The following is a 12585-nucleotide window of genomic DNA, read 5'->3' as shown; positions in this document are numbered from 1 at the left end:
ATCGCGGACAGAATTGCGAAAAACGTTTTTCTTTGGCTGAAAACGCAACTTTTAGGTCGCGACTCTCAAAACCCCTATTTTTGGGTCTCCACTACTTTTTCAACTTATTTTAAGCCCACCCATGCATTTTAAGCTAAAACACATAAATATAAAATATTGATATTAATAAAAACCTCAATATTAACTACGTTTTTATTATACTGTTCTTAAACATACTGTTCATAAACAGACTACTTGTTGTTCATTAATCTTTATCAAAATATGTCTTTAGTTTATTATTTAAAAAGAAGACAATATATTTTCTCTCTTAATATCTTAAACTCGTTCTAATAAGCCCTATCTAATAGACTATTCAACAATCTTTCAAATCGTGCTAAACAAAATATATGACCTACTACATTCTTTTCGACTTTAAGAACTTCAAAATTTAGTCCTATTACATTCTCCCCTTATCAGAATTAACTCTGTGCTCAGAGTTGGAAAGAGGGGTTTTTCTTTTTTTTAACATACAAAACATCAAATTCAATCTAAGAGGAATCTTTTACTTCATAAGAAGAATCCTACTTCTAAGTTGTCTAACTCTACAATCAAATTGGTTTCTAGTGCTACCTTCACATCTTTTCTTTAGAATAAGATTATCTAAATAAATATATTTTGTTTGCATTCTCACAACATTTGATATTTCAAAGAGGAATTTACAAACACACATAAGCAATCATGATAATACAAATAATCCTTATATAAACAAAAATTTTTCTCAACCATCTCTCTTGATTTCTCAGTTTAGTTTCAATTTTAATTTCTTAGCCAGATTAGAGGACAAGAATCAAAGTGTACTACTGGAATCAATTAAGAAATTCATTTTCAAATCTTCAATTTTTCACATGACTTTGATCATAGAAGCTTTCAAATGATGCATCAAAGACATAAAGCATCGTAAAGAAGGGTTAGATAAGTACCTTTATCATCCGCATCGTCAATAGTCTCCAATTCAACCATCTTCGTACATATTTCCTCATCAATGGCTTTGTTCGGACATTGGAAAGTCTGGTGGCCTTACTCTTCTTGAAACTTGATTGATCTCGCAGCTTCTTCCGCATCGTCATCGTCTTGATCATCGCTCCTCTTTCGTTTCTTCTTCTTTGATCCTTTATCTCTTGGAGACGGCGATGGACCGTTGTTTAACTTCCATCTTCTCCTCCACTTTCTCTTCGTGCACCAGCTATTCTCTTTCCTTTATCGGCTTCCTCATATCTGTTAAGATCTTCATTGAACCATCGAATAATCTCCTCTTGTTCCTTCAATCACTGCTCATATGCTTCCATCGTTACCGCAGGATTGAAACCGCTCTGATACCACTTGTGACGCGACACAGGAGAGCGAAATACATTGATAATGAACAAAGAATATACAGAGTACGCAGAGTAAAGAGATGAAAATAAAGAGTCTGTATGGATACAAAGTAATCATTACAAGAAGAGCATAGCTCGTTTGATAACCTTCCAACCACCCCCGAGCTATCTGAATCACACTCTCACTTTCAATCTCAATCTCAATCACACTCTCACTCTCAATCTCAATCTCAATCTCTTGATCGCAACAACGATCATAATCGGAATCGCAACACGATCACAATCCCAATATCATGACACCTTGCACAAATCCTATTTCACACATTGGTTTCTGCATCGTCTATAAAATAGCCAAAAGAACATACTCCGTGCAACCAAATCAACATGATAATCAAATTCAAAACATCATTTTGTACCATCATAAAAGAGTATAATCACTTCTTGATTGAATCAAACAAAAGAGATATTACCTGTGCATATCTGTTTGTAAGCTAACCTGTTGCTGCTTGTAGGCTACCCTGTTGCTTCTGGCAATTTGTTTCTGTCATAACTTAGTCCAACGAACTCAGAACATAGACTTCCAGGTACTCAAAACGACGAGAATAGGTTTGGTCTACAAGGCACCGCAGACAGAATTGCGAAAAACGTTTTTCTTTGGCTGAAAACGCAACTTTTAGGTCGCGACTCTCAAAACCCCTATTTTTGGGTCTCCACTACTTTTTCAACTTATTTTAAGCCTACCCATGCATTTTAAGCTAAAACACATAAATATAAAATATTGATATTAATAAAAACCTCAATATTAACTACGTTTTTATTATACTGTTCATAAACAGACTACCTGTTGTTCATTAATCTTTATCAAAATATGTCTTTAGTTTATTATTTAAAAAGAAGACAATATATTTTCTCTCTTAATATCTTAAACTCGTTCATATAAGCCCTATCTAATAGACTATTCAACAATCTTTCAAATCGTGCTAAACAAAATATATGACCTACTACATTCTTTTCCACTTTAAGAACTTCAAAATTTAGTCCTATTACACCCTGTCTGTTTTGCAGGCGTATTCGAGGGCGATTACAGTTCTTTCAAGAGGGGGGTATGTCACAAATTGATGACGTGGTAGTACTGCCTGGACACACACACACACACATTGGCAGATTGATGACGTGGCAAACTGTTTTGACTGCCTGAAAATTGCGTTGCCTGGCTGATGATGTGACAGTTGTACGGACACCCGTAATTCGCGCTGACATGCTGACGTGGCAGTTGTACGGAATTCCGCAATTTGTGCTGGCTGCTTTTTGCGAGTTTTTGAGGACTAGTTGCTTTTATAACTTATTTGCTTTTAAGTTTGAAGCTTTTGAAACTTTTGCTTTTGAGTTTAACTGATCTTGGGGCTCTGCTTTTGGCATCCCTTGTAAGAATAAAAGAGCCCGTAGCTCTTCAGGGTATCTAGACGCAGAGTCTGAGAATGGAGGACCCTACGGAAGTTGTACTTTGCTCAAAGATTAATATAAAAGAAATACCGAAAGAGGCGCCAGTCTATGGGGCCAATCTCTCTGGGCACGGAGCTACGTCGGGCCATGTCGACCAAATTGAACTTTGATTTTAACGTTGTGAAGTATTTTAAGTGATTCTCTCTTGTGTCGCGACAGATTCTAGACTTGGGGTGTCCAAGTTTTTTACAAATACCATCGATAAACAGGTTTCCTATCCCAAGGATTGATGATATTCTTGACCGTTTAGAAGGTGTTGCAATTTTCAGCAGGATAGACCTTAAGAGTGGGTACCATCAGATTTGTATAAGGCCAGAGGATGTGCACAAGACTGCGTTTAGGACGACATTTGGTCTCTATGAGTTTTTAGTGATGCCATTTGGTCTTACAAATGCTCCTACTACTTTCAATAGGATGATGGACCGGATTTTCCGCTCGCATCAAAAGTTTGTTGGCACATTCTTTGATGACATGATAGTCTATTCGAAGAATGAAGAGGAGATAGGCGTCACTTGACCATTGTGTTTGAAGAGTTACGCAATCACAATTTACTTGTCAATCCTAAGAAAAGTGAATTTTCTTGGAAGAGATCCACTTTCTTGGCCACATAGTGTCAAAAGATGGTGTTCGAATTGATCCTGCAAAGGTTGAAGCTCTTAAGACATGGCCAAACTTAAAGACTGTGTACGATGTCCGAAGCTTCTTGGGATTGTGCTCATACTATAGAAGGTTTATCAGGAATTTTGCAGGGATAGCTTCACCTCTTCACGCTTTGCAGAGGAAAGAGGTCACTTTCAGATGGACCCAGAGAGAGATTTCAGCTTTCAATCTCTTAAAGGAAAAGGTGAATTCAGATCCCGTGGTTGTTTTACCTGATCTTAGGAAGTCATTTGTGGTCCAGTGTGACGCATGTGGCAATAGCATCGGAGTAGTGCTAATGCAAGATGGTCAGGTAGTAGCTTATGAGAGCAGAATCTTACAAGGGCCAGAGAAGACTGCAAATCTATGAGAAAGAGCTACTGGCTGTCATTCATGCGCTCTCTAGCTGGAAGCACTACCTGTTAGGTGCTGATTTTGTTGTCCAGATAGATCATCAGACCTTGCGATACTTCTTGACACAGTCAAAGCTATCCGAAAAGCATATGCAATGGGCAAACATTCTTTTTAAGTTCCACTTCGAGATTATGCATGTGGAAGGCAAGAAGAATGTTGTTGCTGGTGCGTTATCAAGGTAGCCACAAATTTCAGCTGCGTCAATTCCTTATCATCATGAGCTCGATGACATAAGGGAACAGTGTGCTACTGATGAAGATTTTGCAAGGATCTTTGAACAGTTGCAAGATGGGCAATGTCATGAGCATTACCTCCTCAGAGACGGTTTTATGATGATGCATGGCAAACTTTGTGTTACTAGGCCATTGCGACATAAGGTCATGGTAGAAAGTCATGTCTCACTGTATGCAGGGCATCGTGGTATTGATGCGATAGTTAAAGCAGTAGAGACATTCTTTTATTGGCCTACTTTGAGGAGAGATGTGGATGCCTTTGTGAGAGCATGCGTGATTTGCCAAGAGGTCAAATTTGACAGGCAAAAGGCACCAGGGTTATTACAACCACTGCCGATTCCGGATAAGCCATGGGAAAGCATTGCTATGGATTTTATCTTTGATCTTCCAAGAACACCGACAGGGAATGATGGTATATGGACCATTATTTGCAGGTTCAGTAAGTAGACCCATTTTATTCCTGTCAGGAAGAAGATAAAATCTGACCAGATGGCACGGTTGTTCATGTACAATGTGTTTAAGTACCATGGTATGCCACAATCAATTGTCAGTGATCGTGATCCTCGCATGACAAGTTTGTTTTGGAGAGGATTGTTTGAGAACATGGGCATCACGCTCAAGTTTTCATCCTCATTTCATCCACAAACTGATGGACAGTCAGAAGAGGCTAATTCTATTGTCTTGGATCTGCTGAAGTGTTATGTGTTAGATAATAAGGGCAAGTGGGAACAGTATTTGCCTATGCTTGAGTATGCGTACAACAATACGGTGCATTCGTCCACAGGCAAGGCACCTTTTGAGATTGTTGAAGGTGGCAAAAAGGTTCCTCCCATTTTGTATACAAAGGACAAGATCTTTAAGGTAGATCGATATGTTGAGAACATGGATGAAATGTATGAGAAGATTAAGCTTGCCTAGGAGAAGACTCAGGCAAAGCAGAAAAGGGTTGTTGATCGTCACCGTCGTGAATTACTCTTTTCACCTGGTGATTGGATACTTTTACGGTTTGAAAAGGCAAGGTTAAAGAAGATGAAGGGCAAGGAAAGGTTGTTTTCGAAGCTCAACATGCATTACTATGGGTCTTTTCAAGTGTGTGATAAGATGAGCGATGTTGCCTATAGGCTGAAATTGCCTGACACTTGGAAGAGTCATAATGCGTTTCACGTGAGTCTTCTAAGGCCCTTTGTGGGTGATGTTCTAGAAGATATGCCACAAGAGGATCACCCAGAAGTTGATGAACTTGATGAGATCTTGTTACCTGAGCAGATTTTGGCACATAAAGAAAGAAAAGTTAAGGGACAGGTTGCAAGACGCTATTTGGTGAAGTTCAAGAACTATCCACCTATGGATGCCAAGTGGATGGAAGAGCATGAATTGTCAGAGTCACCAAATGTATTGCAGCTTTATCTTGAGGCCTTTGGGTTACAGCCTATGTATGCCCCAACTCAACGTGTTCAAAGGAGGGGTAATGATGGAGCTAGCACATCAAATGTACATACGGATTCAATGCAATAGAAGTGTGCATAGCTCCTTAAGTGTTAAAGGTATTATGCTCACTTCTATCATAGATGGAAATGACAAAAGTATGAAGGTCTTATTAAGTCATTTGTATCTATGTGTTATGACCTTTCTTGCGGATACATGCGATGATAAAAGTGTGGTGACAACACAAGATCATCAATGGCATGTATATATGGCATGCAATCAAGGACGTTTGCAATTTCAAGAGGGGGGTATGTCACGAGGACTTGGCAACTGCTAACCTTACTTGTTGGTTTCTTTTCGATGATTTTTAATTAATTTTTGGGACCCTCTTTTTGAAGTCACAAATGGACAGACATTGCGTGGCCAATGTGAAATGGCCGATGGTCGAGAGTTTCACCCGTAGTTGGGAAGGGCAGGTCAACGAGATGGTCGGGCCAGTCGGCACTGGAATCTGAGCAGTAAAAGGGTGTCTAGGCTCAGTTCAAAGTCATTTAGGCCCCCTCGCTACACTTATAAGTCGGTGGGTACTAGGAATTAACTCTAGAGAGGCAAACTGGACACAGGGCGGCTCTGTAGCAATTTGCCACTTTCAGCCAGAAGAGGGGGTGCCCAAATTGAGAGAGGAGGCTGATTTTCAGCTTATTGTGCTTTACAGTGTGTGGATGAGAACTGGGTGCAAGTGATTACAACTTTAATGGAAAGCTCGTCTTCTCACTTGTCTCATGCAACGTGATGACTTGCTCTTGCGTATCTCTCTCTCCCCTTTGGCACATATAGTAATGCCCCACTAGATGGGCTACTGAGTTGACCATGTACAATTGTGAGGGTGTATGCGCGTTTGCCAAGGCAAGAGCCCTCTGAACACGAACCGGATTAGCTAATTGCTAATCCCCCCATAGCTACACACAGTTCCATCGTGAAGGATTGTGAAATTGGAGAGTTTTCTTGCGTGAAAACTCGTCCGATTCGAAGGGGAACTGTCCCATTGCATGCGGAAGCATCTGAGACACGCGTAGACGTGTTTACTCCACTCGAAACGGTCCAAAACAGAGAATTACAACCAGCTATGTTTTTCTGCAGGTTTAGGGTTTCGCACCTAAACTGCAGGGAATCTCCGTTTCAGTTGTCCAAGGTTGAGGCCCAAGCTTTTGCTTACTTGAAAAATCGCATGATGGAGGCACCCATTTTAGTTTCCCCAGGTTGGTCTCACTTTTCATGTACATATTGATGCTAGTCAGACTGCTGTAGCTGTTGTTTTAAGTCAGCCTAGTAAAGAATCCAACCTTGATCGCCCCATTCACTATGCAGGTGGCTACTTCTCGTTCAGGAGTTTGATTTCGAGGTAGTTCTTCGCCTCAGGAAGCATCTTGTTCGGCCGACCACCTCTCGAGTACAAACAGGTGAGGAAGCTGCAGGGGTTGAGGATGGCTTCCATGATAGTAGTCTCTTCAAAGTGGACACGACCCTTGAACGGTATAGCGATGTGTTGCATTTGCTGTCCACCGGCGTATATCGAGAGAATGTCTCTCCCTTGCAGAAAAGAAGATTACTATTGAAGTCTAGACCGTTTACTCTGATTGGGGGTCAGCTCTACAAGTCTAGACCAGATGGTGTGTTGCGCAGATGTCTCTCCCCATGAAGTAGAGCATATTTTGGAAGATGATATGTACATATGATGTGCTAGCTCTTGGGTTGGGGCATAAGTAGGCTCCAACCCAAAGACCTCAAGGTCAAGCTGCAATACATTTGGTGACTCTGACAGTTCATGCTCTTCCATCCACTTTCCATCCATAGGTGGATAGTTCTTGAACTTCACCACATAGCATCTTGCAACCTGTTCCTTAACTTTTAACCTGTGCAAGAGGCTCTTGCCTCTACAAATGAGCATAATTCCACAACACTGTAGCGTACTACCCACGACCAAGTAAGCTCAAATTTCAAGATGATTTACCAATGCCTCAAAGAATCCAAGCAATCGCCTCAAAGAATCAGCGAGCAGCGTGCCACTTGGCAGACCCACATCACTCCCGCAGGAGATCTAGTGGCAAATCTACCACCGTGAGACCTCTCCCTATCTCATCTTGGTTCATATGTGCAAAACCCTAAAAACACAGCAGAAAATCAATCCTAATTTGACCACTTTTTGACAGGGCGAACATGCGGAGTTTCCTATTTGTCCTGTGAAGAGGAACCCTCTTCCATAATGCTCTTCCCTTTGTCGGCCATAGTATAATTCCCGCGTTCCTGTACTCTGTGTCTTTACCCAAAACAACAGAGGCTCACTCTTTGAGGAAAAAGTGATTGATATCCTGGCAATGGAACCTTGAAACCGGCCCGTGGGGCGGTAGGCTTTGGCTTTCACCCGAAATTATTTACTTTAGACACACACACAGAGAACTTTGCAAAGGGGATGTGCAACGGGAATTAACACTTATGCACACACACGGCTCGGAAGCTAGAATGCTCCGGGCATACGCTGACAACCTGTAGGCCCCAAAATTGGCGCCCCTTTTCGGTATTTCTTTATACTTTAACAAAGGGAATAAAACCTGTGATTTCCTACGAGCTATCCCGCATAATCCGGGCTGAACTCCACCTATTCTGGCCCGATTTCGGCAGCATAACTGTACTAGGACGCTTCACAGACAGTATCCCCACGGAATAGATGACTTTCCCGAAGCATACGGACACTTTGTAAAACCTGGCGAGAATCTGCAGCACTCTGAACTCTCTGTTATCTGCCCCGAAAATGCGCCATATCACCTCTACAGCGGTCTCCTCTCGTCCCCGGACCTCCTGGGGATATTAGGGACCGTTTAGGGCCGAAACCCTAAACTAGCAAAAATACACAGCAGGCTCCATTTCGCAAGCCGGTCACATCCGTAGCAAGTCCTCGAGCTCCCGCACCTGTAGGGCTACTTGCTCTTTGAATCGGACGAGATTTCTCACGTGAAACCTCTCCGAATTCACCCGTACCTCCGGGGGATTAGCAACTATCTAATCCAGTACCTATGCAAGAGGCTCATTCCTCGGCAATCGCGCATGAACCTACACAACTGTACATTAGTCAAATGAAGAGTCCTCTTCTGGGGCATCACCTAACTGCACGTAGGGGGGAGAGAGAGCAGTGTGTAGTCTGCAGGTCATCACTCCTAGCACCACACTGTACATTGATTGGAAAGCAAGCACTCCATAGCTCTTAACCTGTGAGTGACAGGTTCTCAATGAAGCATCCCCCCAGCATAAATCGAACGCCCCCTCTTCTGCTCTTGTCCTGTAATGCATATGTGAACAAATAGATTCAAAGGAGGAAGATTTCCATGGCTGCCAAAACCTGCGTATCGCTGAAAACGCAGCAAAACAGCCATGTAGACGCGCATATGATGCCTTTCAATGTTGAAAATGAGCTCCTTGGTCTTAGGTAAAGTCATGGGAAGCTCAAAAATGGAGAGAAATGGCTGAGAATCAGAGTTATCAGCCTCCAAAACTGCTCCAAAAAGTCACTTACGAGTACTGTTCTCCCAGACTTGGTAAATTGGCCAAAAGGTGCCACTTGGCACTCATACATGCAATTTCCCCGCATTGGGCTTCCTGCTTAAAAATCTCTTAACTGGTGCATCAGTTGACTTTGTAGCAGAGATGTTCCCCTTGTCATTTTGAATTTAATGACGCAGGATTTGTAACAGTATTGGCAGCATCTAAGTGCTGTTATCTGAGAGTGTTGTTATGTATGCTTATGTGGTCTTCTGAGATCTTCAGATTCCTCCAGTTCGGTGTAGATTCATCGTGTTTATTGTATCAGGTACAGATTAAGATTCATCAGTATCCAGTGTGTGAGTGTGCTATATGGCTGGAAGCCAGAGGCAGTTGGGCAGGAAGGCCTTAAGGAAGAGGCCTGTCCTGCAAAAGAAACATGTTAGTTGTAGAGATGAAGAGAAATCCGATAACAGCAGCCATGGCGCTATAGATGAGAGTTGGGAACCATACATTCAACAAAAATCATTTTGTAGGATGGCGTACCAAGTTGTGGCAGCTTGGTGATAGGCTTTTAGGCATGCCACAAAAGTTATGGATGCCAAGCGATTGTAAAAAATGCCACATGTTTGAGACTCTAGGAATTTTATCTGGACATTTATACTGCATATGGCGTTTTGGGAGGATTGCAGTATTATGCGAAGAGTGGCGCCAAAGATTAAATATACCAAGTGGGGTGCATTTGGTTGGCGAGAAGCATGTTGGTCGATTCTTCTTGCTACTTGGATTGAGACCCTTAATGAGCATTGTATCTGTTGTGCAAGATGGGCATTAATTTTGATAATAGATCCATACATACCCTTGTATTACAGCAGCCATATGAAGAAGATTAAGGCTAATTAGTCACAATCTCATTGAAATTAGGGAAGCGGAGGATGAAGCACATCATGGGACCCTTAGTACTCATCCAATCTCTAGAAAGATGAGAATTGGCAGCCTAGATGTAACCCAGATTTCTCATTGATGCTCGTATTCATGCTCATTCTTTATGTACTTTTTTCTTTGGGCTGATCTTTTAATTAAGATTTTAGACCTAAATGATTTTGGGACCTACTCATTAGCGGGACAAGGGAGGCTTGGATGAAATTTCAGTTTAGACATGCAAAGTAGATCTGTTATTGGTCAAATTGGTAAAAAAAGAACCTGACTCTATATATGACCAGCTTCATTTTAGAATGACATTGCATCAAGTCATGACTAGGGAAGAATATTTTGAAATGAACACTCTATTAAGGTTAAGACCTACATTATTCTCCTTGAAGTTTCGATCATGTGGCTGTAAATATTCAATCATAAGTTTCCTATGAAGCAAATTCATTAGGGCTCTCATAGTTTTTGACAAATACAAGCAGTGTTGTGATAGCGAATTTCATGCGATAGCTGTCCGCTCACAAGACATTTGTTTTTCCAGGACAACTTTCAGAGAGTCCTTTCCTCATTCATCCAAAAGAATGCAAGACTGCTGGTTTTTACAAGGTATGGTATATTATTTAAAAAAGTCGAGGGCAAGTTCCTAGAGAAAAATTCAAACTATCTGGTTGACTTCGAGAATGTATAGACTTGTGAATCACAATATAGCAGAGAAGGGACCACCAATGTTTGGACTGCCAAACCTATCTAGATAAGACAGTTTTATGGGAGTTTGTTCATGGTTTGTGTCGTGTGGACAAGTCTTTTCTGTTAGCTTGACTAAACTATCATAGTTTTACTTTGTAGACCTTGGTACATGGCATACTATGTATGCTTCTCTTAATGGCTTTCCATTCAGCTTGGGGCAAAGTTGCATATGATCTTATCAACGAGAGAGATGGTGTTCGAAACACGTGATGGTCAAGTAGGGAAGGACCTATGAAATGAATACAAGGGAGGGATCTCCAAGCTACAAGGACCGCCTATAGACATATCCGACAAACCACCTGACTGTAGCTACCATCTGGCAGCACCCCCTAGCTTGGGCCAACGTTCAAGAACGTAGGCATGCACCTATAAAACCGAGTGTCCCGTACCACCTAACCTCACCTCCTCAAGGTGACCCTGGATTCACGGGCTTACCTCTGGCATTGTGCAAGTGGAGGTCTTCATCCCTTTCAAATGAGGCTTCGGCCTCCTTTTATAAGTGACGGGGCCACACTGGCAGGTTTACATTACGTCCGCCTGGACAATGGACACCCATCCACGACAGTATTATAGACTAGGTCCACTCTCCCCCCTTAAGAACCATTGATGTCCTCATCACTGAGGTGGGAATACTAAGCTATCAAATCTCTAACTAATTCCCAATTAGCAAACCTTTAGATATATCCTTCCATTCAATTAAATACTCATCATAAGCACACCAGTGTGCATGGCAGGTATGGTGATCTAAAACGTCTCTGCTTCTTGAGGAATATACTCAGTGTGGTATGTTCCCAATTTTTTTCTTGACAAGCACAACAATGCTAGTTTTTCCTTAAAAGGAGGCTAGCATGAAATACTGGATGTGCACTAACATCCGAGGGAAGAGCCAATTTATAGGCAACAGGGCCTATTTTCTTTATCATCAAGAATGGACCACAAAATCTAGCTGAAAGCTTATACTCCCTTCCTAGTTCACATGGTCTCAGCCTATTTTCTTTATCATCAAGAATGGACCACAAAATCTAGCCGAAAGCTTATACTCCCTTCCTAGTTCACATGGTCTCAGAATCTTTGGGTATCTTCAAATAGACCCATTGTCCCACATCTAGAGTCCTTGGAGACCTCTTTTGATTAGCATAAGTAGTAACTCAGTTACGAGTTACTACTTCAAATAGAACCATTGTCCCACATCTAGAGTCCTTGGAGACCTCTTTTGATTAGCATAAGTAGTAACTCGGTTACGAGTTGTCCTTACACTATCCTTAGCCAATTCGCTCATTTCTTACATATCATACAAGAAATCACAAGCTTGACGATCTTTCACCTTCTCTAGGCCAGCATGAATGGGCTAAATCTAGTAGCACAATGCTTGCTACTATGATAGGCAAACTCTAATTGCGGAGGATACCTTTCCCAATCAGATTTCCTATGAGAGACATAAGCTCCCAACATGTCTTTTAATGTCTGATTTATCTTTTTAGTTTGTCCATCAGACTCCACGTGATTAGAGGGTGACATATTCAACTTGGTTTGAAGGTAAGCAAATACATCTCGCCAAAATTGTCTAGTGAACTTGGTGTCCTAATCATTGACAATACCCTTTGGCAAGCCATACAACTTATAAATCTAATTGACAAATAAAATTGCGAGCTCATGGCTTTTTACTATTGCTTTGCCATTCTTGTGAGTCTATCAACCACACCGTAAATGGCACCATTGCCATGACTAGTATTTTGCAAACCAATTATAAAATCCATAGAATTACTATGTCACTTGGTATCAAGAATTTCCAATGGACATACGAGGCC

General features: G+C 41.5%; 1 protein-coding gene across 7 annotated transcripts in view; it reads left to right on the top strand.

The window, feature by feature from the left end:
• LOC147465258 (DNA polymerase delta catalytic subunit-like) overlaps nt 1-12585 on the top strand; it is a 181785-nt gene that overhangs the window by 81193 nt on the left and 88007 nt on the right. For all 7 annotated transcript variants that reach the window (XR_015189026.1, XM_086519166.1, XM_086519160.1 and 4 more), the window contains one exon: nt 10572-10636. Coding sequence is in view for 6 of the 7 variants with exons in the window: in XM_086519166.1 (XP_086375292.1) it covers nt 10572-10636 (65 nt within the window). In the remaining variant the exon portion in view is untranslated. The remainder of the gene's footprint in view (nt 1-10571; nt 10637-12585) is intronic.

The sequence above is a fragment of the Adiantum capillus-veneris genome, chromosome 1 (genome assembly GCF_014529385.1).
Source record: "Adiantum capillus-veneris isolate H3 chromosome 1, ASM1452938v2, whole genome shotgun sequence".
NCBI classification, from domain to species: Eukaryota; Viridiplantae; Streptophyta; class Polypodiopsida; order Polypodiales; family Pteridaceae; genus Adiantum; species Adiantum capillus-veneris.
Note: the sequence above shows the minus strand (reverse complement) of the source record. Positions and strands in the feature narration are given on the sequence as shown.